This window comes from Hemiscyllium ocellatum, chromosome 7 (genome assembly GCF_020745735.1).
Source record: "Hemiscyllium ocellatum isolate sHemOce1 chromosome 7, sHemOce1.pat.X.cur, whole genome shotgun sequence".
Classification (NCBI taxonomy): domain Eukaryota; kingdom Metazoa; phylum Chordata; class Chondrichthyes; order Orectolobiformes; family Hemiscylliidae; genus Hemiscyllium; species Hemiscyllium ocellatum.
Genome location: NC_083407.1, coordinates 83165632 through 83191309, shown reverse-complemented (window position 1 = coordinate 83191309; position 25678 = coordinate 83165632). Strand labels below are relative to the sequence as shown.

The window sequence follows — 25678 nt, the reverse complement described above, 5'->3', positions numbered from 1 at the left end:
TATCTTTTTATGCAATTATCCAAGTTGTTTATAAATCATCTGAATAGCAGGCTCTAATACAGATCCTTGTGTGCCACCACTGGTCACATCCTGCTAATTTGATTCACCACTTTCTGTCAACTGCCACTCAACTACTTTCTCAGCCATGTCAGTAATTTACCCTCAATTCTTCTGAGTGCTTACCTTGTTCAAAAGTGTGTTTAATGAAACTTTACCAAATGCCTTCTGGAAGACCATATAAACAACATCCATAGACATTCATTAAAAAAAACAAGAATTGCAGATGCTAGAAACCAGAGACAAAAACAAATATTGGTGGAAAAACCCAACAGGTCTGACAGCATCTGTGGAGAGAAAGCAGGAGAAGAGTCACTGGAGCTGAAATGTTTACTTTTTTGTCTCCATAGATGCTGTCAGGCATGCTGGGTTTTTCCATCAATTTCTGTTTTTGATCCATAGATACATCCCTGGCCAGTACTTTAACCACCTCTTCAAAGATTCTATGAGATTGGTCAGGCAATGGCCGATCTATCATGAATCCATGCTGGCTCTCCCTGATTAACTGAACATTTTCAAGATGTTTCTGATCCTCCACTCCCCCATCCTTAATTGTAGACTCCAATAACTTTCTGCCATAATTATTAGACTAACTTACTGACAACACCCAAAAAAAAGAAGAAAGGACTTACAAAGATGCAAAAAAAACCCACAGATCCTGCCAGATGGGAAAAATACAAAGACTAGAGAAGGGCCACAAAGCAGGTTATAAGAGCTAACTGGTCTGTAATTCCTGGTTTTCTTCTTTTGCCCTTATTAAAAAGAGTGACTTCTGCAATTTTCCAATCCAGATGGACAACTGCTATATTCAGGGAACTCTGAAAGATTATAGTTAGGGCAGCTACAATGTGGTCCTTAACTTCCATTAACTTACTCTGATGGAAACTGTCATTTCTTAGTTCTATTAATTTCTTCATTATTAATGTTTCACTCTGTTCATTTTTGGAGTCTGGCAAGCTATCCTCCTTTTTTGACTGTTAAGTACTGCCATTTCTCTGAAGTCATTGACAATATCCTCACTTTCAGTCTTTCGTGGGCCAATTTTGGTCCTGACCACCCGCTTTCCCTTTCATAACTTTAACATTTCTTCTTATCAATTTTGATGTCCCCGCCAACTTCCCTTTCATATTCCCTTTTAATCGCTCTTATAACCTGCCTTGTGGCCCTTCTCTGGTCTTTGTATCTTTCCCATTCAGCAGGATCTGTGCTTTTCTTTGCATCTTTGTATGTCCTTTCTTTTCTTTTGTGTGCTTTCCCTAATCTCCTTAGTTGTCCATGGCTGTTTTTTCTCTTAGAAATTCAGCTTTTTCATCTCAGGGATATAATCTGGTTCTGTATTGTGCTAAATATTTCTTTAAACATCCTCCATTGTTTTTCTGTTGTTTTATCTGTTAGCAGGTTCTCTCAGTTTACTGTAGGCAATCTCATCTCCTCAAAGAAAACAAAAAATGCTTAGGTGATGCTTAGGTGATGCTCTGATGAAACATCTAGACTTGAAACATTAGCTTGCTCACTCTCCATGGACGGGGTGCCTAACCTGCTGTGATTTCCAGCATTTTTTGTTTTCAGTACAGATTCTAGCATCTGCATCAATTTTTTCCCTCATCTCCTTAAAGTTAGAATTTTTGATTTAGACAAAGCTAAGTTAAAAATCACACAACACCAGTTTATAGTCCAATAGGTTTAATTGGAAGCACAGTAGCCTTCGGCCCGTTGGACTATAACCTGGTGTTGCGGGATTTTTAACTTTGTACACCTCAGTCCAACACTGGCATCTCCAAATCATGACTACTATCTAAAATTCTAGTAGGTGATTTGTGCTTTTTGATGATGTGCACACTGCAATGAGAGACTAGTGTTCGACACAATCTGTTAGCATTAGTTCTTTTAGGAAAATTATATCTTGACATTATATTCTACATAGCTGCAATGATAAATGAGTAAACAACCTATCTTGCTAAGGTGAATTTTATGAGTGGGACCTCAAATATAATGCAGTAATTGTAATATTGACTATAGCCATGCAATAAATTTCAGTATTTGTTATTCTAAACAATTCACTTAATAGGAACACAAAAAGCATAAGCAGATGCTGGTTACTCAGTCAGCATAGCTAATTTATGTATTTATGTCAGTCAGAAACAGCAATTCCTTGTTATAACGGAGTACAAGGACCTATGCAAAAATTCCATAGTTGGTCAAGATCTGAAATGTGAGACTCAACAATTAGAAATGTGCAGTTGTAAGGTAGAAAGTCTGTACAAAGATTTCAAGCAGCATTTAAAAATGAATGAAACATATGTGGCTGAGAAATGGTATTTTACATTGATTATTCCAGGGACAAAGTTGAAAAAAACTGTCAAATGTTTGAGGTAATGTTAAATACTGTAGAGAGAGACAAAAGACACATTAAAACCAAATATTCCCCTAAAACTGGAGGGTCATACTGAGGATTATAACGTTATTAGTTTTTTTTGTTTGAAGAGTTTAAAGAGCTTGTATTAAGGGAAACATTCAGATGTCAAGGCTAGAGTAATAATATTAATAAAAAAGCATCAAGAGTACTGGCTGACCTTGAAAACAAATACAGCTTAATTTTAGGATAGAAAAAAGAGAATGTATGAGAATAAAAGTCAAAATCCACAACAATTGAAATTATCGAGTAAAAAATGAGGTCTGCAGATGCTGGAGATCACAGCTGCAAATGTGTTGCTGGTCAAAGCACAGCAGGTTAGGCAGCATCTCAGGAATAGAGAATTCGACGTTTCGAGCATAAGCCCTTCATCAGGAATAAGAGAGAGAGAGCCAAGCCGGTTGAGATAAAAGGTAGGGAGGAGGGACTAGGGGGAGGGGCGATGGAGGTGGGATAGGTGGAAGGAGGTCAAGGTGAGGGTGATAGGCCGGAGTGGGGTGGGGGCGGAGAGGTCAGGAAGAGGATTGCAGGTTAGGAGGGCGGTGCTGAGTTGAGGGAACCGACTGAGACAAGGTGGGGGGAGGGGAAATGAGGAAGCTGGAGAAATCTGAATTCATACCTTGTGGTTGGAGGGTTCCCAGGCGGAAGATGAGGCGCTCCTCCTCCAGCCGTCGTGTAGTTGTGTTCTGCCGGTGGAGGAGTCCAAGGACCTGCATGTCCTCGGTGGAGTGGGAGGGGGAGTTAAAGTGTTGAGCCACGGGGTGATTGGGTTGGTTGGTTCGGGCGGCCCAGAGGTGTTCTCTGAAGCGTTCCGCAAGTAAGCGGCCTGTCTCACCAATATAGAGGAGGCCACATCGGGTGCAGCGGCTAGTCCCTCCTCCCTACCTTTTATCTCAACCGGCTTGGCTCTCTCTCTCTTATTCCTGATGAAGGGCTTATGCTCGAAACGTCGAATTCTCTATTCCTGAGATGCTGCCTAACCTGCTGTGCTTTGACCAGCAACACATTTGCAACAATTGAAATTAGTACAACATATGGAAATGTTTACATTTTCTGAAAGAAGTCGGGAACCCAGAACTCAATTATTTTTGTGGAATGCATCTACTAGGTAAAGCTAAAACTAGACTTTGAACGATTGCATCATATTAAGATGACTCAAGTTTACTCTGTTAATATCTCAGAAATGGGTTTTTATGATTGTTAACTTGTCAGTGGCACAGCTGGTGTAAAACAGTTTTAAGGAAACTGTTAGAAGTAGAACATTTCAAAATGTTCGTTGAGGGACCCCTTTTAGTGTGAATTAGTAATCATTGACATTGTATCTTAATTTTAATAACATTAATAAAATATGATATTAATATGGAATACTTATAATATGTGGATACATCATATTCTGGCATACTTTCTTTAAGTAATACTTAAAGATTTAAAAATCTTTTCTCATTGATTAAGACTGAACTACAGGTTTACCTGATCATCTTTCTCCATACCTATTCCCTTCCCAGGTGAGACATCCAACTCACTGTACACTGCAACATTAACAGTGATACTACCTACCTACTTCCAAGCTTATACCATGGCCACTATTTATTCGTGTACAGTTCAGTTACTTTGCATACACCCTGTCAAGTCTCCACTGATCCTACTTTGCGAAACACTATGCTAAAATAACAAAACATATTCAACCATCTCAGAAAAGTCAAATAAATAAGAAATTAACTTATGTTTATTGCTGTGATGATTTAAATGTGTTATGAGGCTTAGTTAAAGTTAAGAGGACAAATTAAAGGAGTTGTTGAGATTGTCTAAAGATTTCTAGTTTGTTATGAGGTGCTGTTTTATTGCATCCTGAAATTAACTCATGTGTCACATGTTAGCCATAATCTTTTAATGGTCTTTTAGGTGAGTGTTTTATGAATCGGAAACAACTAACTGATTAATTTATGGAGGAGACAAATTCTGCAGACATTTAAAAACAGACTGAATGAAAAATATCGAGGAGGAAAAAAGTATTAGATGATAGACATTTGAAATTGAAGTTTCTAATGCTGGAATGACTTAGCGGGATGACCAGTTTATATAACGAAAAGGGAAAATAGATTCATATTTGACCCTTCATCAGAGACCTTTCAAATGCTTTGTATGCGACTGGAAAGGTGAATTAAATGTGGTTAAATGAGACAAAGAGCAAATTAAAATTGAAGATTAGGACAATTATGAAATAAGTAGGTTGGTGCTGCTGAAGACAGAGTGGAGAACTTGTTTGTAGCTGTACAGGGTAGAGAGAGTGGATTGCAGGAAAGATAGCAATGATTAATGTGGTGTTGTATATTCCAGACAGTTATCTCAAGCAAGGCTGGATTGGGAATAGTCTGGGTAGACTTTAAGTTGGAAAACATATGGGTTTTCTGCAAAAGTTATAGATCTAAAAGTTGAAGCAAATTGTCACCAGGTCTGAAGAGGTGGTACTCAGCCTGCTGTGTGTTTTCTTCATCTAAGACCGTGTTGAAGGTGAAGGTAAAGGGATACCAGCTATTTTATTTCCCTCACCAAAGGTAGTTCTGTTATTTATTGCCAGTTAGTGTACAGCTCCCCGTTCAAATGAAGTATTTTCTTTTACATTATTTTACTCTATTTGCCTTTGAACTTTTGCTGAAATGATTTGAAAAGCATCAGATATACAAGGATAAGCACACAGGCATATTTTTGATGTAAAAACTAAACAACATGATTAAAATGTTGGAATTTTATGGGATTTTATGAGATGTCACGCCCTCATCTGCACCTGCATGACTACTTTCAGCAATTGATACTCAGGGACATCCAGGTCTCATTGTACCTTCCCACTTTCCCAATCAATCACCATTCAGATAACAATTAGCCTTCCTGATTTTGCTACCAAAGTGGTTAATCTCACATTTATCCACATTGTACTTCATCTGCCATGCATTTGCCCCCTCACTCAACTTGCCCAAGTCATACTGAAGCATTTTCCTCACAGTTCATTCACCCACTGTCCACTGGTGTGACCATTACGAATGGGGACCCTTCTCTGAGCCATGGATTTCCATCTCCCAAGCTCAGGAGGTCCAATTTACCTAAAAGTCTTGCTACGTGGCAGCAGTCCCTATCAACAGAGGTGGAAAGAATAGGTAGTATGAATGCTAGCTTTTCTATTACTGTCAAAATGACATGGTGGCAGAAAGACATTGCCATAACCCTGCTATGCTTTCCTCTGCCACTTTTTTGGCATTCTCACCATTTAGCCCATGGCCAAAAGGCTGGTAATTTTAGGCCAGTGTTGACATTCCAAATAATGATCTTTCATTCTGATGAATGGTGATCAACCTGAAATGTTGATGTGAATTTTTAGCCCTCATTGCAGTCCATATAGAGATGACCCCAGGCTTGATACATGATGTGATGGCAGTACCAACTGCCCTTGGTCATTTTACTGGAAATGCAAATGAGAGGAGATCAAGATTACTCACCCATAAATGTCAAATTGTTAATTAAGCATGTTTAAGGCCTATTTTCAGAGGCTGACATTTTGGGAAGATAGGAAGCTGGGTGGACAATAGACAATGGACTAACCCTCCAGGGAGTAGCAGCTGACATCCACCCCACTTACCTAGCTGACCTTTGAAGAGGTTCTCCAGTTGCTGTTGGTCCTCCAGCTTTGAAAGCCCTTCCTTTGTCCTTAATCGTATGTCGAGTCCATAGGCTAATCACTAAGTCAGCCACCTTGAAGAAAATTGCAGCTGGGTTCCCAGAAGGAAAAACCAGTAAAACCAGCAAAAGATGATAACTAGTCCAGCTCATCTTGTACACCTCAAAATGAAGCTTCAGTATGACTACTACATTCATTCTAAGCATTAGGGTTTATATAAAATGGCTTTTTCCTCTGTTGACTGTTGCCCGCAAGTGATGGCTTCTGGTCTCCATTTCGTTTTGAATTTGGGGTTCTGATGCGTGGAAAATCCTGTTAGTTAACTCGGTTTATAACTTATAAATCAGACTTCAATGTGTTTCTTCAAAATGCAGAACACCAGATGTGAGATAATCTATAGCAGATAGTCATGTCATGTACTTGGCTTTGCCTATGGTTTGAACTAATGTCCAACTTAGAGATTGTTCCAGATTTTCACCAAATTGGAGACAACTTGGGAACCTTTAAAAATAGTGGGTGAAACTAAATTCTAAGATTTCTAACCCATTCCTGTTTTTAGGAGACATGATATAAATCTGTGGATAGTCAGCACGCCTATCGTTGGGGATGTAGTGATCTTGTGCTATGGTCTGAAGTGATTTTAATAACAAAGCCCCCTGAGAGTGAAATAATTTTTTTTCAGCAGCTATCAGTTAGAGAAAGCAAATCATACACCATACTCTAATGATCCCTGCCTGCCTCTATCTGCTTCAATCTGGTTGGACAGGAATGGCAGTTTAAAAAAAAATTCTAATGCAGTCCTCCCATTAAACTTGGCAGGTTCATTGCCTCCTCAGCAATTTTCACCCACTGGCAGGCAACACACCACCCTCACCTCCTCTTCCTTATTCATCTGTCAGTTGTATTTATCCCTCAGTAGTAATGATAATTAAACTCTCAGCATAATTATATAGTGAAACTCACAGTAACTTTTATAACTTGCATGCAATTATATGTGGAAATACAGGAGTCATTGTCAATGATTTCACAATTCTCCATAGGTGCACTGTTGAAGTCCAAATAGTTGGAAATGTTTAGAAATCATTGGGATTGATGTAAACTTCCACTTTTTGCAATTTTTTTGTTTCTGCTATAATTGTCTTTAAAAAGTTAAGCCTCAGTGAATGATGAGTTCCTGGAAATTTAATACCATACTGAGTTATAATTATTGCTGAACAACCTCTCTTACCATGAATAACTCATTTTATACTTTTAGGATGTCAGATTCATCTCAGTAATTAAAATTTCATAGGATTCTAAAATAATCATGAAACTCAAAATAAAATGATTCTGATTTCAGCTTCTATCTATTTCCCATGTATACATCCTAATATTTTGGCTTCTGTAAAATTATAAAAACTAAAAGAAAAACCTGCTTGTTACTTCCTGGCTTTCTGCCTGTGTGAATTCCTCAGTGTAATTGGCGGCTTAGACTGATTGATAATGATACTGCTATTAGGTGCCAGAGATTCTCAAGAGTGGACATCAGAATGAAATTAAATCAGGAAAGTTGAAACTTGTGCCTCAAAGCTCACTAGCTCTTTGTGGACAATCATCTTTCAGATCAGTGGCAAGTGCCATCATTTTGACACTAAACACAAAATCCAGACCTGTGTAGTGGAATTCTAAAGATAGATGATATGTAATGAGAGCATAATTTCTTTTTAGCACATGAATGTTTGAGATGAATATTCAAAATGTGACAGTGATATATTTTCTTCAATCTGCTAGGACTGGTATGATGATGGAGCTCCTCCTGTCTTCTGGTTATCTGGATTTTTCTTTACTCAAGCGTTTCTGACAGGGGGCCAGCAAAATTATGCCAGAAAATACACCATTCCCATTGACTTGCTTACATTTGACTATGAAGTACTGGAGGACATGAATTACCTATTTCCCCCAGAAGATGGTAAGAGAACACGTCTTTAACACTTAACAATACTATAATGTGATTTTGTAGTGGTTGATATTGAGTAAAATGGCATGCTACCAAACAGTGTTTAACATGAGCTCCATTCAAAAGTGGGACACTTAAGAGTTTATTTATGATTTTCCCCACATTGTATAATTGCACAAAAAAAATTATGATGTGTAAGGAAATACAGAATATTAAGGAGTTTGTTAAATCAACTCTATTTGTGATAATTAAGTTTGTTAATTCACTTTTACTCTTTTTGACACATTTATGCACTGCTCCAATTTAAAGACAGCCTCTTTAGTGAGACATATTCTGCAGAAAACCCAGACTGTTGGGCCCAAAATGCTTTGCAATGCAGTGAATTGGAATAATGTGAGGAGTGTTGGTATGCTAAGACTCGAAAGAACAGTTAGCTACCTCCCAACAGAGGAGAACTGGCAGAAAATGGGATTTGAATCCTCCCCAAAAAGTTTACTCGACAGTTGTTTGAGAGCGTGATACCTGCCTTACTTAAAAAATATATTGTTCAAAGATACTACCAGTAGGAGAGAACTGAAAGGAGGCAAAATGCCTTCAATATTTCATATCAGTTTAAACATTTAACGCTGCCAGAAAATTCTAAATACAGCATAACATAACCATAGTGTTCCAGTACTGAATGGCTGAATAAATCATGATGACAATGAATGTAGTGATTTCATTGATTTAGAATTTACTTAACTGGTATGGCATCTTTATGTGGTGCAACTTCATCTGCATTTAAAATTTCATTGAAATTATTCAAAAATTGGAACACATTCTTGCTAAAGATTCCAGAACAAAATATGGATACAATTTAATCTGAGAGGAACCCTAATTGTTACTGTACCCAAAAATAAACTCAATCATTTTTGAATAACAATTATTCTTTCAAACTCAGTATACACTACCCACAGTATTCAGAAAGAGAAGTTACACTTTGCAGATTATTGTTACATCCTTATACTAAAATATTGCATTTTATAAAGCATTAAAACTACTGTTCATAGTTTTACTTATTTATGTTTGTGTGCTCTGGTGGGTCATTGCGTTTAGCATCATCATGTCACATTACATGAAAATTCCATTTTCAAGAGGTTTGATGAAGATGCCTTACTAGGTAGTCATTCAACAAATTGTATCACATCTGGAATACAACTATTAGTTACATGACAATGAAAAATTAAAATCTACTTATGCTTAGAATATTTTTAGTTGCAAAATAAGACCCCAATGGTGTCTTATGTCTTTTCAAAACTGAGCAACAAGTAAGCTTGTTTAATTTTCCTACTCCAAATCATTAAACTGGCAATGAAGCAACAAATTAACTGCTGGCAGCTTGCCATCAACAACATAATAAGGGGTCCAGAAAAGAATCAATGGTGGACTGAAAATGACCACCGTTTTCTGTACTTGTATATTCTTACCTTCCCCAGGAAATTGTTTGATTTCAGCCAGCTTGTTACTGTTCTCATATGCAAGATTGTTTTGATTTAAGACCCTTGCCTGTGATCTCAGTAAATTGGCCTTTGAGACCAAAGTTCCATCTGCTGCTCCCTGAGTAAGGCATTTTTGATCAACATGTATCGAAAGCAGAGGTTGACGGCAGCACATGGTGACTGGTGGAGCCTTAGTGCTGCATCAGATCATTGCTCTCTACAGAATTAATTGGGACAGGTAGGTTTAAAAAATACGCAGGCATTCCAATTGAACATCACACAGGGTTTACATGCAACATGCTGACTTTTAAATTGTGTGGGATAATCCTGTTTAAGAAATCTGCTTTACCCTGTACTTTCTCACTCCTGACTTATACAGTGGGTTTAATATCTATATGAAATGACTTCTCCTTTGCAAAGGGACTAAGCTGGCTTTGTGCACCCTAATACATTTCAGAAAGAACAGCAAAGCATTACTGCAGTAGCTAGCAACATTTTAAACCATTTCACATCTGTAGTTATGCAAATATATTCAACAGCCACTTTGCAAGAAGTAAGATTCCATAAGTAGCAACAGGATGAATGACCATTTAAACTATTTTCTTTAATGATGAAGAGACCCCAGGAGAACTCCCTTCTGTAATAATTAATATTCTCAACCTGATAGGCCCACAGATCAACATCTTCATGTGTGCTTTAAGAATTTTAACTTCACTTATTTGAATTATCACCATGAGGAGTTGGTCATTTGTGAATTCTTTACTTTTTGGCTTGCAATTATAATTACAGCGCCAGAAGGGGCACATCCAGTTTGAGCCTTGAACCTCATTTAACAGGAGAGCCTTACAGGCAAATTGAATTTGAATTTCAGCCAGATGCATCATATGTCACTTAAGGTGAAGCTATTGGGAGGGTTTGAATGAGTGCTGGCAATGGTCCTCTGCACTGTTACAAAGCTGGGTTGGGTTCTGCATACTGATATGTACTTTTAAACAACTTGCAATTTTGGTTGTGACCTTCTGCAGTCCTTTTAAGAATTACTGCTTAGGTCTTATATGGCAGTCTTCTGTACTTAAACAAAGCCCATTCAGTGGAATTTCAGATGGACCTTGTTTGCATTTTTAGACAATCAAATGCCTATTTCAGATGTGGAGCTGGGATGTTTTTTGCCTGTTTCAACAAAATAGTGAGCAGCACAGTTCCGGCATGGAATGTGCTCATGCATGCCTCCCATCATATTGGATGCTAAGATTCCATTCTACCTTGTACAATTGTTAGTGTCAATATATTTCTAGGCTTTTATGTCTCTTTACAGTAGCTTATGATCTGTTTTGCTGATGCATATTATGCAAAATCCCGAGAACTGCATAACATTTATTTTCAGCATGGACATGCCAAACTGACAACAATCACAGTATAAATAGAATAGACAACGAGACTCTTCTCCATTATAAATCATCAGGTGATGTGCACAGCCTAATGTCATCCATTCTTTAATTCATACATTTAGGGTGTAGATAATTAACAGCATCAGCATCAGCAAACACCCACCATTCTCTATAGCCACAACATAATCTCTCAATAGCAGATGGATTTAAAACAATAAAAGAATGAATGACACTAGACTCTTAATTTCAGATTATCATTGAATTCAAATTCTCGTGTCTGCCATGGTGCAATTCAAACCCAAGTCTCTGGATTAATTATCTCATGATAATAACACCAGGCCATCACCTCCCCTCCCCATCAACTGCCTTCTGAAATAGCCCAGCAAGCTATTTAGTTGTAACAATCACTAGAAAGTCTCAACAAAGAAACTAAACATTGTCTGTCTAGACATTTAATTCAGTGAGTATCACTACGTCAGAATCATCACCATCACTGTCCTTGGATAAATCTAGTACCACCGATAGGACAGACCCAATAGAGGTGGCAGCATAGTGGTATATAGTTGAAAGGTAATTGCCCTGGGAGCCCTCAGAATTGATTCTGGAGTCATGATATTCAAGGTTTGTGCGAAGATTTGTAGTTCGGGTGCTCGTTGTTGTGGTTCTGTTTGCCGAACTGGAAGTTTTTGTTGCAAACGTTTCGTCCCCTGGCTAGGAGACATCATCAGTGCTAACCCTAACCCTAATTTATCTGATTGTTGAATGTAAAGTGTGTAGTGAGGCACAGATATACGAACAAATCAACGGAACACCCATGGGATCACCAATCTCGGGACTCATAGCAGAGGCAGTTATGCAAAGGTTAGAACAAACAGCCCTACCACAAATTCAACCCAAACTCTGGGTCAGATATGTCGATGACACGTTTGTAATCATCAAAAACACGGAAATAGAAAAAACACACCGGATCATCAACGTCCACTCACAGGCATCCGATTCACGAGAGAAGAAGAAAAGGATAGCCAACTCCCATTCCTAGACGTGATAGTACAGAGAACACCGAACGGAGAATTCACCACAAGGGTACACAGGAAAACAACACACACAGACCAAGTCCTAAACTATGAAAGTAACCACCCCAACACACACAAACGAAGCTGCATCAGGACACTATTCAAAAGACCTACAACACACTGCAGTACACCAGAACTGCGAAAAGAGGAAGAGGAACACCTATACAAGGTATTCGCCAAAAACGGATACCCGCGCAACTTTATCAACAGATGCTTAAGAGATAGACCACAGAACGAGGACATGCCACAACCAAAAGGACTAGCCACACTACCATACATCAGGAGCGTTTCAGAACTGACAGCCAGACTACTGCGACCCTTAGGACTCATAACGGCACACAAACCAACAGCCACGCTCAGACAACAACTTACTAGAACAAAGGAGCCAATACCCAACATGAGCAAAACTAATGTAGTTTACAAAATACCATGCAAGGACTGCACAAAACACTATTTAGGACAAACAGGAAGACAGCTAACAATCCGCATACATAAACATCAACTAGCCACGAAACGACACGACCAGCTATCCCTAGTAGCCACACATGCAGACAACAAGCAACATGAATTCGACTGGGAAAACACTACTATCATAGGGCAAGCCAGACAGAGAACAGCCAGGGAATTCCTAGAGGCATGGCATTCATCCACAAACTCCATCAACAAACACATCGACCTGGACCCAATATACCAACCACTACAGTGGACAGCTGAAACTGACACCCGGAAGCGGCAAGGACAGACCACTATAAATACCGGAAGAAACATCAAAGAAGCGCTTCGCAGGAGGCTCCAGAGCACTGATGATGTCTCCTAGCCAGGGGACGAAACGTTTGCAACAAAAACTTCCAGCTCGGCGAACAGAACCACAACAGTCATGATATCTCATGGCACAACTTATGCATGGCCAAGGAATCCTTTGGCTGGTTACCACGTACCACCCTCACTGTTGAATCAGTGTTCATCTATATTGAACAACACTTGGAGGAAGCATTGAGGGTGGCAAAGATGCAGAATATACTCTGCATGGTAGTCTTGGTCGCCACAGCCAAGAGTGCTCAGTAACAGCACTACTTATCAAAACTAGTCGAGTCTGAAAGAGCTCAGCAGGCCTCCCAAAAAACAATGTGTCAACCTGGTGAAGTTGCCAAAAAGGAGTACTTGCATGCCAAACAGCATAAGCAGCATATGGTATCCAGAGCTAAGCAATTCCACAATCAATGGGTCCGATCTAAGTTCTGCAGTCAGGATGGTGGTGGACAATTAAACAACTCACTGGAGGAGGAGGCTACACAAATGTTTCTGTCCTCAATGATGGGGGAATCCCACTACATGAATACAAAAGATAAAGTTGAAGCATTCGCCACAATTTTCAGCCAAAAGTGCTGAGTAGATCTATCTGAACCACCTCCAGAAGTCTTCAGTTTCATAGATTCATGTATTTACCCAATTCATTTCACTCCATGTGATATCAAGAAACAGTTGAAAGCACTGGATACTGCAAAAGCTACGAGCCCAAACAATATTCCACCAATTGTTCTGATGATGTGATCCAGAACCTGCCGCTCCCCTAGTCACGTTCTTGCGGTGCATTTACAACAAATGGCATCACCCAACAATGTGGAAAATTGTCCTGATATGTCATGTACACAAAAAGCAGGACAAATCCAACCTGGCCAATTACAACCCTCAGCTTTCAGCAATCAAACATTAGTAAAGTGATGGAAAGTGTTATCAAGGGAGCTACCTAGTCAGCAATAATCTGCTCAGTGACACTCCCATTTCGGCTCTGCCGGAGCCATTCAGCTCCTGACTTCATTATAGCTTGAGTTCAATCAAGAACAAAATAGCTGAATTCCAGAGGTGAGGTGAGAGTAACCGTCCTTAACAACAAGGCTGCATTTGACTGAGGCCACGTTAAGGAGTCCTAGCAAAACTGAAGTCAATTGGAACGAGGGCAAAAACTTAGCACATTGGAAGATGTTTGCGGTTGTTGGAGGTAGTCATCTCAGCTCCCAGATGTCTCTGCAGGAGTTCCTCAGGATAGCGCCCTAGGGCCAAACATCTTCAGTTGCTTCATCAGTGATCTTTCCTCCATCTGAAGGACAGAAGTGGGGGTGTTTGCTGATGATTGATTGCAGCAAGTGTTGCTTCAGGTCCTGAGCAGCAGGCTGACTTTGTTGCTGATATTGTACCACAGCACTGGCATTGTCATCACTAGGTGTTTATTGCAAGTGAATGTGGTCTTTTCTTGTGTGCCCTTGTAGCACTTGGAAAGACCACATATTTTTATTTTCCTGTATTTTTTAATTTTGGACTGAAATAGGAAAAGAACAGTCTTAAAACCATAGATTGCTGCCTCAGGCCTCAATTCCTGTTTGTGCCAGTTCCTCATTGGTAAAACAGTGGGGAGTTTAGGGCAATCTGTCTACCTCCTTTTTAAATGCTCACTTTGAGATTCTCCACCGGGCAGAGAATTCCAGATATTTATCGTTCTTTGGGAGAAGAAATCTCCTTGCATCTCATTTAATAAAGTTACTAATAAATGGATTCTATCTACAAGTAAATGCCTTGAAGAAGTTTTCCTCCTCTCTCTACAAGAATCTTAGGGAGTCCCTCTCCCACTGCAACTCCCAGGTCATTTCCTCTGCCCTGAAGCTCTTCAACCATGTCCTGAAACAAACTTGCTACCACAGCCAAATCTGCTTCCTCTGTACCTGCCTCCGTAACCAACTCATCCCACACAGACTCCGGACCACCTTTAAACCAGCAGAGTTCGGACCCAAACAGGACAAACAGTACAGACTCCAGATTCAAAAACACCAGCAACAGTTCTCCTTCAAGATCCTCCGCTCCACGCTCGCAGCAATGCGCCGGCACCTAACCGCTCTACAGTCAGCCCTGCCTCAGCTGAGGGCCACACTCTCTCAGAATTGCAAAGGACCCACTCTGTACTACATCCTCAGGAGAATTCATACTCTCAACAAACAGTATTTCAATTCCATCTCAAACATCAAAAACTGTAAGTACAACAAACTTTTATCCACCCACCTCCATAACCAGCGCTTCTCAAACATTCCAGAAGATTCCCCCGGCCTCTGGAACTGCTCGGATGCCATTAGCCATGCGGCTGGTGCGGCTGCCACCCCCCACGCTGATTCATGATGTCACTTTCACCCCCATCCTGGCCACTTCCACAACCACTTCCTCCCCTCACAATTCCTCATGCATCACACGTGACATCACTTCCGCCCCTCACATCATCGCTGATGTCACATGCTCAGTGACCTCCGCCACTCCTACTGCCATGTCTGCCACCACTTTCACCACTTCTGCCCCCACCAACACCACTCACCTGCATTCTGCTGACATGCCCCCCACAGATCCCACTGTCTCTATCCCCGGCCCCCAGAATCCTGAGGGGAACACCACCCCTGCTCATGACTCCACCCCCATTCCCCCCACCATCACACCCACTCCAGTTACTGGCTCCGCCCCACACCCAGCTCCAAACCCACACCAGATCCCAGCTCCCAGCCCTGCCAAGTTTTCATCATCCCTCCAGACCTCCCCCTCACTGAGGACGAACAATCAGTCCTCAGCAAAGGACTCACCTTCATCACCCTCCGTTCACGCAACAATGAATTTAATACACGCCGTGACGTCGAACACTTCTTCCGCCGCCTCTGCCTCCGAGTTTACTTTCACAATCAGGACTCCCGCCCACCTTCTGAGGACCCCTTCGCCCACCTCCAACACACTGCATCCATCTGGACACCCTGCGCTGGCCTATTACCTCCCTCAATCTCTTCATTTCCAACTGCTGCCTCAACCTGTCTACCCCGCTCCCCCACTTCAACCTCTCACCCTCACAACGCGCAGCCCTCCAATCCCTCTGCCCCAATCCCAACCTCACCATCAAGCCAGCAGATAAAGGGGGCGCAATGGTAGTCTGGCGCACTGACCTCTACACCGCTGAAGCCAAATGCCAACTCGAGGACACCTCTTCCTATCGCCCCCTCGACCATGACCCCACCCCCCATCACCAAACCATCATCTCCCAGACCATGCAGAACCTCATCACCTCAGGAGATCTCCCACCCACAGCTTCCAACTTCATAGTCTGGGAACCCCGCATTGCCCGGTTCTACCTCCTTCCAAGATCCACAAGCCGGACCACCCTGGCTGACCCATTGCCTCAGCATGCTCCTGCCCCACTGAACTCATCTCTACCTACCTCGACACTGTCTTATCCCCCCTAGTCCAGGAACTCCTCACATACGTTCGAGACACCACCCACACCCTCCACCTCCTCCAATACTTCCGTTTTTCCGGCCCCCAACGCCTCATCTTCACCATGGATATCCAATCCCTCTACACCTCCATCCGTCATGACCAAGGCCTCCAAGCCCTCCGTTTTTTCCTCTCCTGACGTCTCCAGCAGTACCCTTCCACCGACACTCTCATTTGTTTGGCCGAACTGGTCCTCACCCTTAACAATTTCTCACTTGAATCCTCCCACTTCCTCCAGACCAAAGGGGTAGCCATGGGCACACATATGGGCCCCAGCTATGCCTGTCTCTTTGTTGGCTACGTAGAACAGTTGATCTTCTGTAATTACACCGGCACCACTCCCCACCTCTTTTTCCGCTATATTGATGACTGCATTGGCACCACCTCGTGTTCCCGCGAGGAGATGGAGCAATTCATCAACTTCACCAGCACATTCCACCCTGACCTTAAATTTACCTGGACTATCTCTGACACCTCCCTCCCTTTCCTGGACCTCTCCATCTCCATTAATGATGACCGACTTGACACTGACATTTTTTACAAACCCACCGACTCCCACAGCTACCTGGATAACACCTCTTCCCACCCTACCTCTTGCAAAAATGCCATCCCGTATTCCCAATTCCTCCGCCTCCACCGTATCTGCTCCCAGGAGGACCAGTTCCACCACAGAACACACCAGATGGCCTCCTTCTTTAGAGACCGCAATTTTCCTTCCCACATTGTTAAATATGCCCTCCAATGCATCTTGTCCACATCCTGCACCTCCGCCCTCAGACTCCACCCCTCCAACCGTAACAAGGACAGAATGCCCCTGGTGCTCACCTTCCACCCTACCAACCTTCGCATAAACCAAATCATCCGCCGACATTTCCGCCACCTCCAAAACGACCCCACCATCAAGGATATATTTCCCTCTCCACCCCGTTCCACCTTCCGCAAAGACCGTTCCCTCCATGACCATCTGGTCAGGTCCACGCCCTCCCTACAACCCACCCTCCCATCCTGACACCTTCCCCTGCTGTCACAGGAACTGCAAAACCTGCGCCCACACCTCCTCCCTCACCTCCATCCAAGGCCCTAAAGGAGCCTTCCATATCCATCAAAGTTTTACCTGCACATCCACTAATATCATTTATTGTATCCGTTGCTCCCGATGCAGTCTCCTCTACATTGGGGAGACTGGATGCCTCCCAGCAGAGTGCTTTAGGGAACATCTCCGGGACAACCGCACCAATCAACCACACTGCCCTGTGGCCCAACATTTCAACTCCCCCTCCCACTCTGCCGAGGACATGGAGGTCCTGGGCCTCCTTCACTGCCGCTCCCTCACCACCAAATGCCTGGAGGAAGAACGCCTCATCTTCTGCCTCGGAACACTTCAACCCCACGGCATCAATGTGGACTTCCACAGCTTCCTCATTTCCCCTTCCCCCACCTCACCCTAGTTCCAAACTTCCAGCTCAGCACTGTCCCCAAGACTTGTCCTACCTGCCTATCTTCTTTTCCACCTATCCACTCCACCCTCCTCCCGCCCCCAACCTACACCTTCATCCCCTCCCCCACTCACCTATTGTACTCTATGCTACTTTCTCCTCACCCCCACCCTCCTCTAGCTTATCTCTCCACGCTTCAGGCTCTCTGCCTTTATTCCTGATGAAGGGCTTTTGCCCGAAACGTTGATTTTACTGCTCCTCGGATGCTGCCTGAACTGCTGTGCTCTTCCAGCACCACTAATCCAAAATCTGGTTTCCAGCATCTGCAGTCATTGTTTTTACCTAACTATGAACTGTCAACTATTTACGAGCTAAAACTCTAACCCAACATTTTACAACTCCTAGGAGAAAGTGAGGACTGCAGATGCTGGAGATCAGAGGTGAAAAATGTGTTGCTGGAAAAACTCAGCTGGTCAGGCCACATCCAAGGAACAGGAGAATCGATGAGGGCGGCACGGTGGCATGTGGGCGGCACGGTGGCACAGTGGTTAGCATTGCTGCCTCACAGCACCTGAGACCCGGGTTGAATTCCCAACTCAGGCGACTCACTGTGTGGAGTTTGTACATTCTCCCCATGTCTGCGTGGGTTTCCTCCGGGTGCTCCGGTTTCCTCCCACAGTCCAAAGATGTGCGGGTCAGGTGAATTGGCCATGCTAAATTGCCCGTAGTGTTAGGTAAGGGGTAAATGTGGGGGTATGGGTGGGTTGCTCTTCGGCGGGTCGGTGTGGACTTGTTGGGCCGAAGGGCCTGTTTCCACACTGTAAGGAATCTAATCTAATCTTTTGGGCATAAGTCCTTCTTCAGGAGTGAGTTTTACAACTCCTTCTGGTGTCAGCCCATCTGTAACCAAACTCCCTCACTGCTTGAACAAAACAGGGTTAACACCACTTACAATAAGGTTCAATAACTTGGTTTTAAAAAGTGTAGTATTTCCTTTCACAATCTTTGGTTTTAAGAACATTCCTTTTCCCATTTCAATCCACCATCAAAATGCAGAGATATAAAATATTATATGATAAAATAACTCTAACCTTGTAAGATGAAAAAACATTTTAAAAATGTGTTTCATCACAAGAAATGTCTTTCACAAATAACAAAACACAAGACTTACATCTATTCATTCTCCCTTCCCTAACGTAGTCTTAGTGTTTTTTGAACTTTAACTTATTTTATAATTTTACACTTGAACACTTCACACTACAATAACATTATTTTTTCCAACAATATGAATAATAATACATAAAATGGTTGAAATAATAGACTCCATCTCCATAGATTTGCATTATGAGGTTTAAAAGTTTCAATGAATAAAAGTGAGTTTAATGTTTCTCTGTGCAAGAGATAGACTTGAAGTGTTGAAGAGCCAGTAATAATCCCAAAGTCTCCTATTTTATGGTCAAGTACTTCTTCTGATACCAGTTTGTTTCTTACAGCAATACCTTTCTGGCTTCTCTGCTTCCTGAGTCATCATCCTGTAACTTCATCTGCCACACTGCATCTCCCCCCAAATTAATCACCATTTTAAAAAGTCTGGAGAGATCAGGGACAGCTGATTTCGGTATTAAAATTTCCTTCTGCTTCTCCAATGCTGCCTGGCATTCTACTGATTGTACCACTTTTGCTTTTTTCTTGAATAAATGTGTGAAAGGTACAGATATTGTACTGAAGTTAAGTACAAATTTTAGTTAAAACCTACACATTCCTAAAAGTTTTGATTCATAAGTCTTTGCATTGTAGCTGGGTGTTTGTAACATCATTCGACATTGTTATAGCCCAAGTGGTGTGAAAAAAGCAGATATTTCTTTAGCTCTGGACATAAACTCACCAGCGCTCCTTCAATGGATCCATCGTAGAAAGAAATGAAGCACTACTAACCCTATCAATTTAGTCTTCCAACCATGAATCTTTTTACTGCATTTGTCTTTCTATACAGAATCTGGTTGATCCATTAAGATTAGAAACTAACTCTACCAGTGTACTTCTGCTGCTTTGATTAGGTTCAATCAAGTGATTTTCCAGCATGTTTTGACTCTCTCCACTTGAGATGGACTTTCTAGGCTTAACCAATAAGCGTGCTGTTTTATCAATCTTTGCTCTCCCAATGCAGTACACCTCGGTTATCTCCAGAGACTACCTTATATTTTTTATAGACCCTCCCATTATCTTTCTTGCTAATATGAGAAAACAGTGTCCAACTGTCCCAGTATTTGTGTTGGCTAATTGAATTATAGAAGGTTCTTTTGAGAACTGTCTACCTCAGTCTCATAGTCTCTGTCATCTTCTATTACTCTTACCACCTGACACACATTCCTCCTTGTTCTCTCCCCTGTAATGATACTTTTACAATATGTTCATGTGATATAAATACTCCTGATCATAAAGAAGAATCAGTTATCAGGTATCACTAGTCCTCCTAACTACTTTATATGGTAGCCATGATGTGGAGGTGCTGGTGTTAGATTGAGGTGGACAAAGTTAAAAATTAGACACACCAGGAGCAGTTGGACTATAACCTGGTGTTGTGTGAATTTTTTACTTTACATGGAACACTGAATTTCACTTTCAGCAGTTCACATTGTAAAGGCAGCAATACCAACACTTCATCTCCCACTTGAAACATTCTAGTTACTGAATTTGCCCATTTTTTTTTTCATTTTTGTCCTTGAAACTTTCAAATCTTCTTGTGCTATCTTATATTGCTCCTGTGAGACCAGAACATGGCCAAACAATCCAACATGAGGTTTCGTAGTTTTGGTTCAAGAACATCTCCTTAATTAATTTTAATGGTCCTCTAATCTAATGACAAGAGATCAATTCAAATGGACTAAACCCAATCGATTCATTTGGGGAATCTCTGGTAGCAAATAGGAAAAACTATAATCCTTTGGGCCAATCCTGTGGGTATTCCTGACAGGATGCCATAATCATGATTTTGCGTTTGATGGTAGCCCGTCAAAGCTCCCTGCGTTTACAGATGATACGCCATTAATTTTTTGAATATCCAAACTGCTAATGATCTCCTTGAAAACTTTAGATATACAGTTAGAACCCTAATCAGGCTGTATTTCAATTGGAGATTCATAATGAGTAAAATAGATTTAACTTTTCTACTACTACTCTAGTTGTAATTGTCCTTAAGGGATTAGCTTCTGGATAACTTAAATGAATAGTTCTTCCATAAGCGAATAATCCACAGTTGTTGGTTCAATTACGTTTTGAGCTTTCCTACTGCCTGACTTATGTTTTATCGAACTGCACTATGTCTTCATGAAGGGTTGGCTGTGGGGGCGGGGGTGTTGTTGGGAATAAAATGTAAGCAAAATGAGGGTCAGAGATCATTCTTTGAAGTTGTGGAATGCAATAATGAGTCCTGGAGAAGAAAGTGCCTATGTCAAAAATGTTACTCAGTTTCAGTAATGTATTTTATACACAGGTGTCTATGTACGAGGCCTCTTTATAGATGGAGCACGCTGGGATAGAAGTCTTAAAAAACTGGCAGAATCATATCCCAAAATTCTCTATGATACAATGCCTGTTGTAAGTAGCATCTGTTTTATTAATGCAAGTGTGCTATCTTCTATGGCTCCTTTAAAACCAGAACATGGCCAAATAATCCAACATTGAGGTTTTGTAGTTTTGGTTCAAGAACATCTCCCTAATTTATTTTAATGGTCCTCTACTCTAATGGCCAGGGATCAATTCAAATGGACTAAACCCAGTAGATATTTGTAGTTTTGTTTCTAAATACAGAGGATCCAAAAAGGTTTTATCTTAGTATCCTGCCTTTCCATTGTTCTCGTGCCTTTCAGGATTTAATTGCCTATCAGACCTTTGGAAGTTTTCAAATATTCTGTTTGCTAATGAGGGATTAACATCATAAAGGCAACACAATGGCTCAGTGGTTACCACTACTGCCTCACAGCAGCAGGGATTTGGGTTTGATTTCCTCCTCAGGCGAATGTGTGGAGTTTACACATTCTCCCAATGTCTGCGCGGGTTTCCTCCAGATGCTCCCTCAATCCAAAGATGTGCAGGTTAGGTGAATTGGCAATGCTAAATTGCCCATAGTGTTAAGTGCATTAGTCAGGGGTAAATGTAAGAAAATGGGTCTGGGTGGGTTACTCTTCAGAGGGTCGGTGTGAACTTGTTGGGCCGAAGGGCCTGTTTCCATGCTGTAGGGATTCTAATCTACTCATGCAGGACAAGAGGCTGTTTGATTCATATGCATGTTCTGCCTCTGTAAACGCTTTTCAATTATTTCCTTCCCATTTAAATTATTTTCTTCTCTTTTCCTCTCACCAACTTTCTTTTCCAAGTCCAACTCCATTTTTAAAAAAAACTTCTATTTGCTATCGTTTTTTTTCAGATAGTGATTTACATTCAACAAATCACTATGTTTTTACAAAATCCCAGGTTATCTGTCAGTTTTTTTAAAAATTGTGTCCTTTGGTTATACTCTATCCATGGAAACAGTTTCTCTTGATCTTTTCTGACAAAATTTCTCAATATTTGAAGTTTCTAAATCTTCACTTTATGTGGTCTCTGCTTCACGAGTATAACCACAGCTTTTATGATCATCATAATTAAAGTTTCTCACTCTGATAGGAGTCTGGCCAATATTCTTTATACCCTCTTCGCAGCTTTGCTGTCCTTCCAATAGTGCTTTGAATTGAAACACCAAATTCTAGTTGAGACTTAACCAGTGCCTTAAAGCAAGGATTTTTTTTCTTAAAAAAAACAGGTTTATCAATTTGTCCTACCACCTTCAAAATCTATCTAAATCCCAAGTTTCTTTATGTTCCTGCATCATCTTTAAAACTACACCATTTAAGTTGCCTATTCCCACTCTTCCTTCAAAAATTCATCACTTCACTTGAAATTAGGACTTCCTAAAGAGGGGTTTGTGATCTTGTGAACCCAGTGTAGATACCTAACCCCTGAACCAAAGATAGTAATGAATGCAAGGTGGGCTATAAACTCTGTTATAATTTCAGGTTTAAATTTAACAGATCTAAAATCAATTTACATGCCATTGGCACTGGGTCAAAATCCCTTCCTAATGACATTGTGGGTTAACCTACAGCAGGTGGACTGCAGCAGTTCAAGAAGGCAGCTCACCAACACCTTCTCAAGATCAATTTAGGGGTGAGCAATAAATGCTGTCCAGCCAGTCATGCCCATATCCCACAAATGAATTTAAGATATCCTGTAAAATTTTGCTCTATTTTTTAGACATTTAAAATGGTCCTAGACTTTCCAATCATTGCAAATAGATTTTCTATTAACCTTATCATCCTTATTGCTCTTGACAACCCTCTTTTGATCAAATGTAAACAAATCTTGTTGATTTTAATATTCTGAGCAAGTTGTTTTTTCCAGAAATATGTTTGTAGCCTGTTTGGTATCCTTAGCTGTTGTCTGCAGTTTTGTAGTTGCCAAAATCTGCTTCTTTTTATATTTTTTCTTTCAGACAATTTTCTTTTGTTGTCCCTGATCATTTTATTATCAAGGGCTGTTTGTTTCACAAGTAGAAATCTTGAATATTAGCGGGATAAACTGGTAGTATGTCACATAATATTTATGAACACTTCCACTAACATATAAGTTTGACTATTTACAAATCTGCAGAGTTTAACAGGTGACATTTTGTCTCCTCCCATTTAAGTCATCTTGTCCAGAATCTTAGTAATTGTTTTATATTTCTACCTTTCAAATATAAGGTTGAAATCAATTATAAGCAATGAGCCAGATTTAATCAAATTTAATAGAAAGGAAGACGATGGTGTAGTGGAAATGTCACCGGATTAGTAATCCGAAATCCAAGGGTTTGAATCCCACCATGGCAGATGGTGAATTTGAATTTATTAAGGATCTGGAATTAAAACTAGCCTAATGGCAGTCATGTAATCACTGTTGACGAGTAATCCAGATAGGTTTTACAATAATGTCCTTTTAAAAAAGGAAATGTTACTCTTGCCCTGTTTAGCCTACACTGACTCCAGACCCAAATGGGCACAAAATACCAACTGAGCATGCCCCATGAATAATTTTCTAAAAAAAAGCCATTTCTCTTCTTGCCTCTGTGACATTGTTACTGAGAGCTATTTCGTCAAGAACAATAGTTGTATCTAATTCGTTTTGCTTTCCTTTGACAGCTGTGGCTAAAACCTTGTAAGAAGTCAGAAATCTCTCCACATCCTGTTTACATTGCTCCAGTTTACAAGACCAGTGAGAGAAGGGGTACATTGTCCACAACTGGACACTCTACTAACTTTGTGATTGCAATGCGTATTCCTTCTGACCAGCCTCCTGAATACTGGATTGGACGTGGTGTAGCTCTACTCTGTCAGCTTAATTCGTAATGATTTTGGTGCAATTTTTTACAGCTTATGTTTACTAATAAGTACAATGCTTAAACCTCATTTTATATTTGGCATAAGTCTTGCTGGTAGAAGGTTTCATAAAATACCTGCCTCAAATGTGTAATAATCAGGATTTTAAGAATTACTTACTTCTATTCCTCAAACCTTTACTTCTGATTAATCAATTTTGTTGGTATGATTCCTACAAGTTTTTTTTATGTGCCTGTAAATCCATCTGTCATTATAGACATGTTGAAATGCAAAGACTGTCGCAGAATCAATACAATAAAACCATAGTTTTGCATCGTCAGGAATTTATTAAGTAAAACTTGAAAGAGCCATTTATTTCATACATTAGCATTAGACTTAAAACATCAAAACTTATTATGATGTAATAAACAAAATGATTTTTAATTTCACTTGTGACAAACACCAAGTCTATGGTACCTTAACACTGAAACTTTTCACCTAAATGTCAAAATTAACTGGTTAGGATCCATAATCTTTGGCTTTATTAATGACTTATTATGCTGATTAACATGCACAAGAATCACAGGTTCCACTAACTCACATTTATCATATTTTGGCCAATTGCACTTGATCACATATGATCTATTACATTGATTTATACAGTGACAAAATGGAAATGTCACATAGTGACAGGCTAATAAGGGCTTACAAAAATCAACTCCAAACTAATACAAAGAACAAGCAATCTAGCTGCTCACTGAGAACAGCAAACATGGTTCTGAGGTATTATAATGGAAGAAGGAATGTTAAAGGTAAAAACAAATTCAATGGACAATGTCTACAATCATGAAATAACACCATTTTCAAAAGTAAATTGAAATCTGCTCATTTGTTTATGTGCGACACTGAAGATATGATCTCACAAAAACAGCACCATGAATCCAGATGGCATTACAGTTGGTGAGTGCCATCCATAAACAAACACCTGACACAATGCATGCGAAAAGTATTCTAAACAGTTGTTACAACTACATCACTTATCCTGATCTAATTGTGCTAAATACTTATTCAAGCATTGATTTTGTTGTCTTCACAGACATAAAAAATGTAATTACTTAAGTTTCCATACTGAACCACGGAGGTAACCGTGCATCAAACCAACAAACAAACAGCAGTTGCTGTGAAAAGTAATCTACTGTCCTAACAAATATGTCACAATTTGCTTTACAAAGTTAAGTACCACCGAATAAGGCAAACAAGACCATACAGTATCACCAAAACTGTCAGAAGTGGATTTTGATTTGATCCTCAAAAATGGCAATGAGCAGCATAATGGCGAAGCCACAGAGCATCCCAGCATTCTGTAGAGCAAAGTGCCCAAACTTAGCTTGGATATGGTTATCTGTAGGACGGTGGAGCATTTCTGGTAACTAGAAAAGGGAAAGAAAACCTAATTAGGGCACAATCTGTAATTAACTGTTTTAGGCATCTGCCCTTTCATTGTAAATCAATTTAAAGCTTTCCACAAATTGTGACATATAA

At 40.5% G+C, this 25678-nt stretch overlaps 2 protein-coding genes across 3 annotated transcripts in view; one reads left to right on the top strand and one right to left on the bottom strand.

Moving 5' to 3' along the window:
• Positions 1–24166, top strand: part of dnah7 (dynein, axonemal, heavy chain 7) — a 343519-nt gene extending 319353 nt beyond the window's left edge. Inside the window, exons 58-60 of the mRNA XM_060828125.1 lie at positions 7911–8088; positions 21238–21341; positions 23960–24166. Of these exons, the coding sequence (XP_060684108.1) occupies positions 7911–8088; positions 21238–21341; positions 23960–24166 (489 nt within the window). The remainder of the gene's footprint in view (positions 1–7910; positions 8089–21237; positions 21342–23959) is intronic.
• A 321-nt stretch (positions 24167–24487) lies between these two features.
• The window catches only part of slc39a10 (solute carrier family 39 member 10), a 59091-nt gene continuing 57900 nt past the window's right edge, over positions 24488–25678 (bottom strand). For both annotated transcript variants that reach the window (XM_060828010.1, XM_060828011.1), the window contains exon 10: positions 24488–25566. In XM_060828010.1, coding sequence (XP_060683993.1) covers positions 25420–25566 — 147 coding nt within the window. In that variant the 3' untranslated portion in view covers positions 24488–25419. The remainder of the gene's footprint in view (positions 25567–25678) is intronic.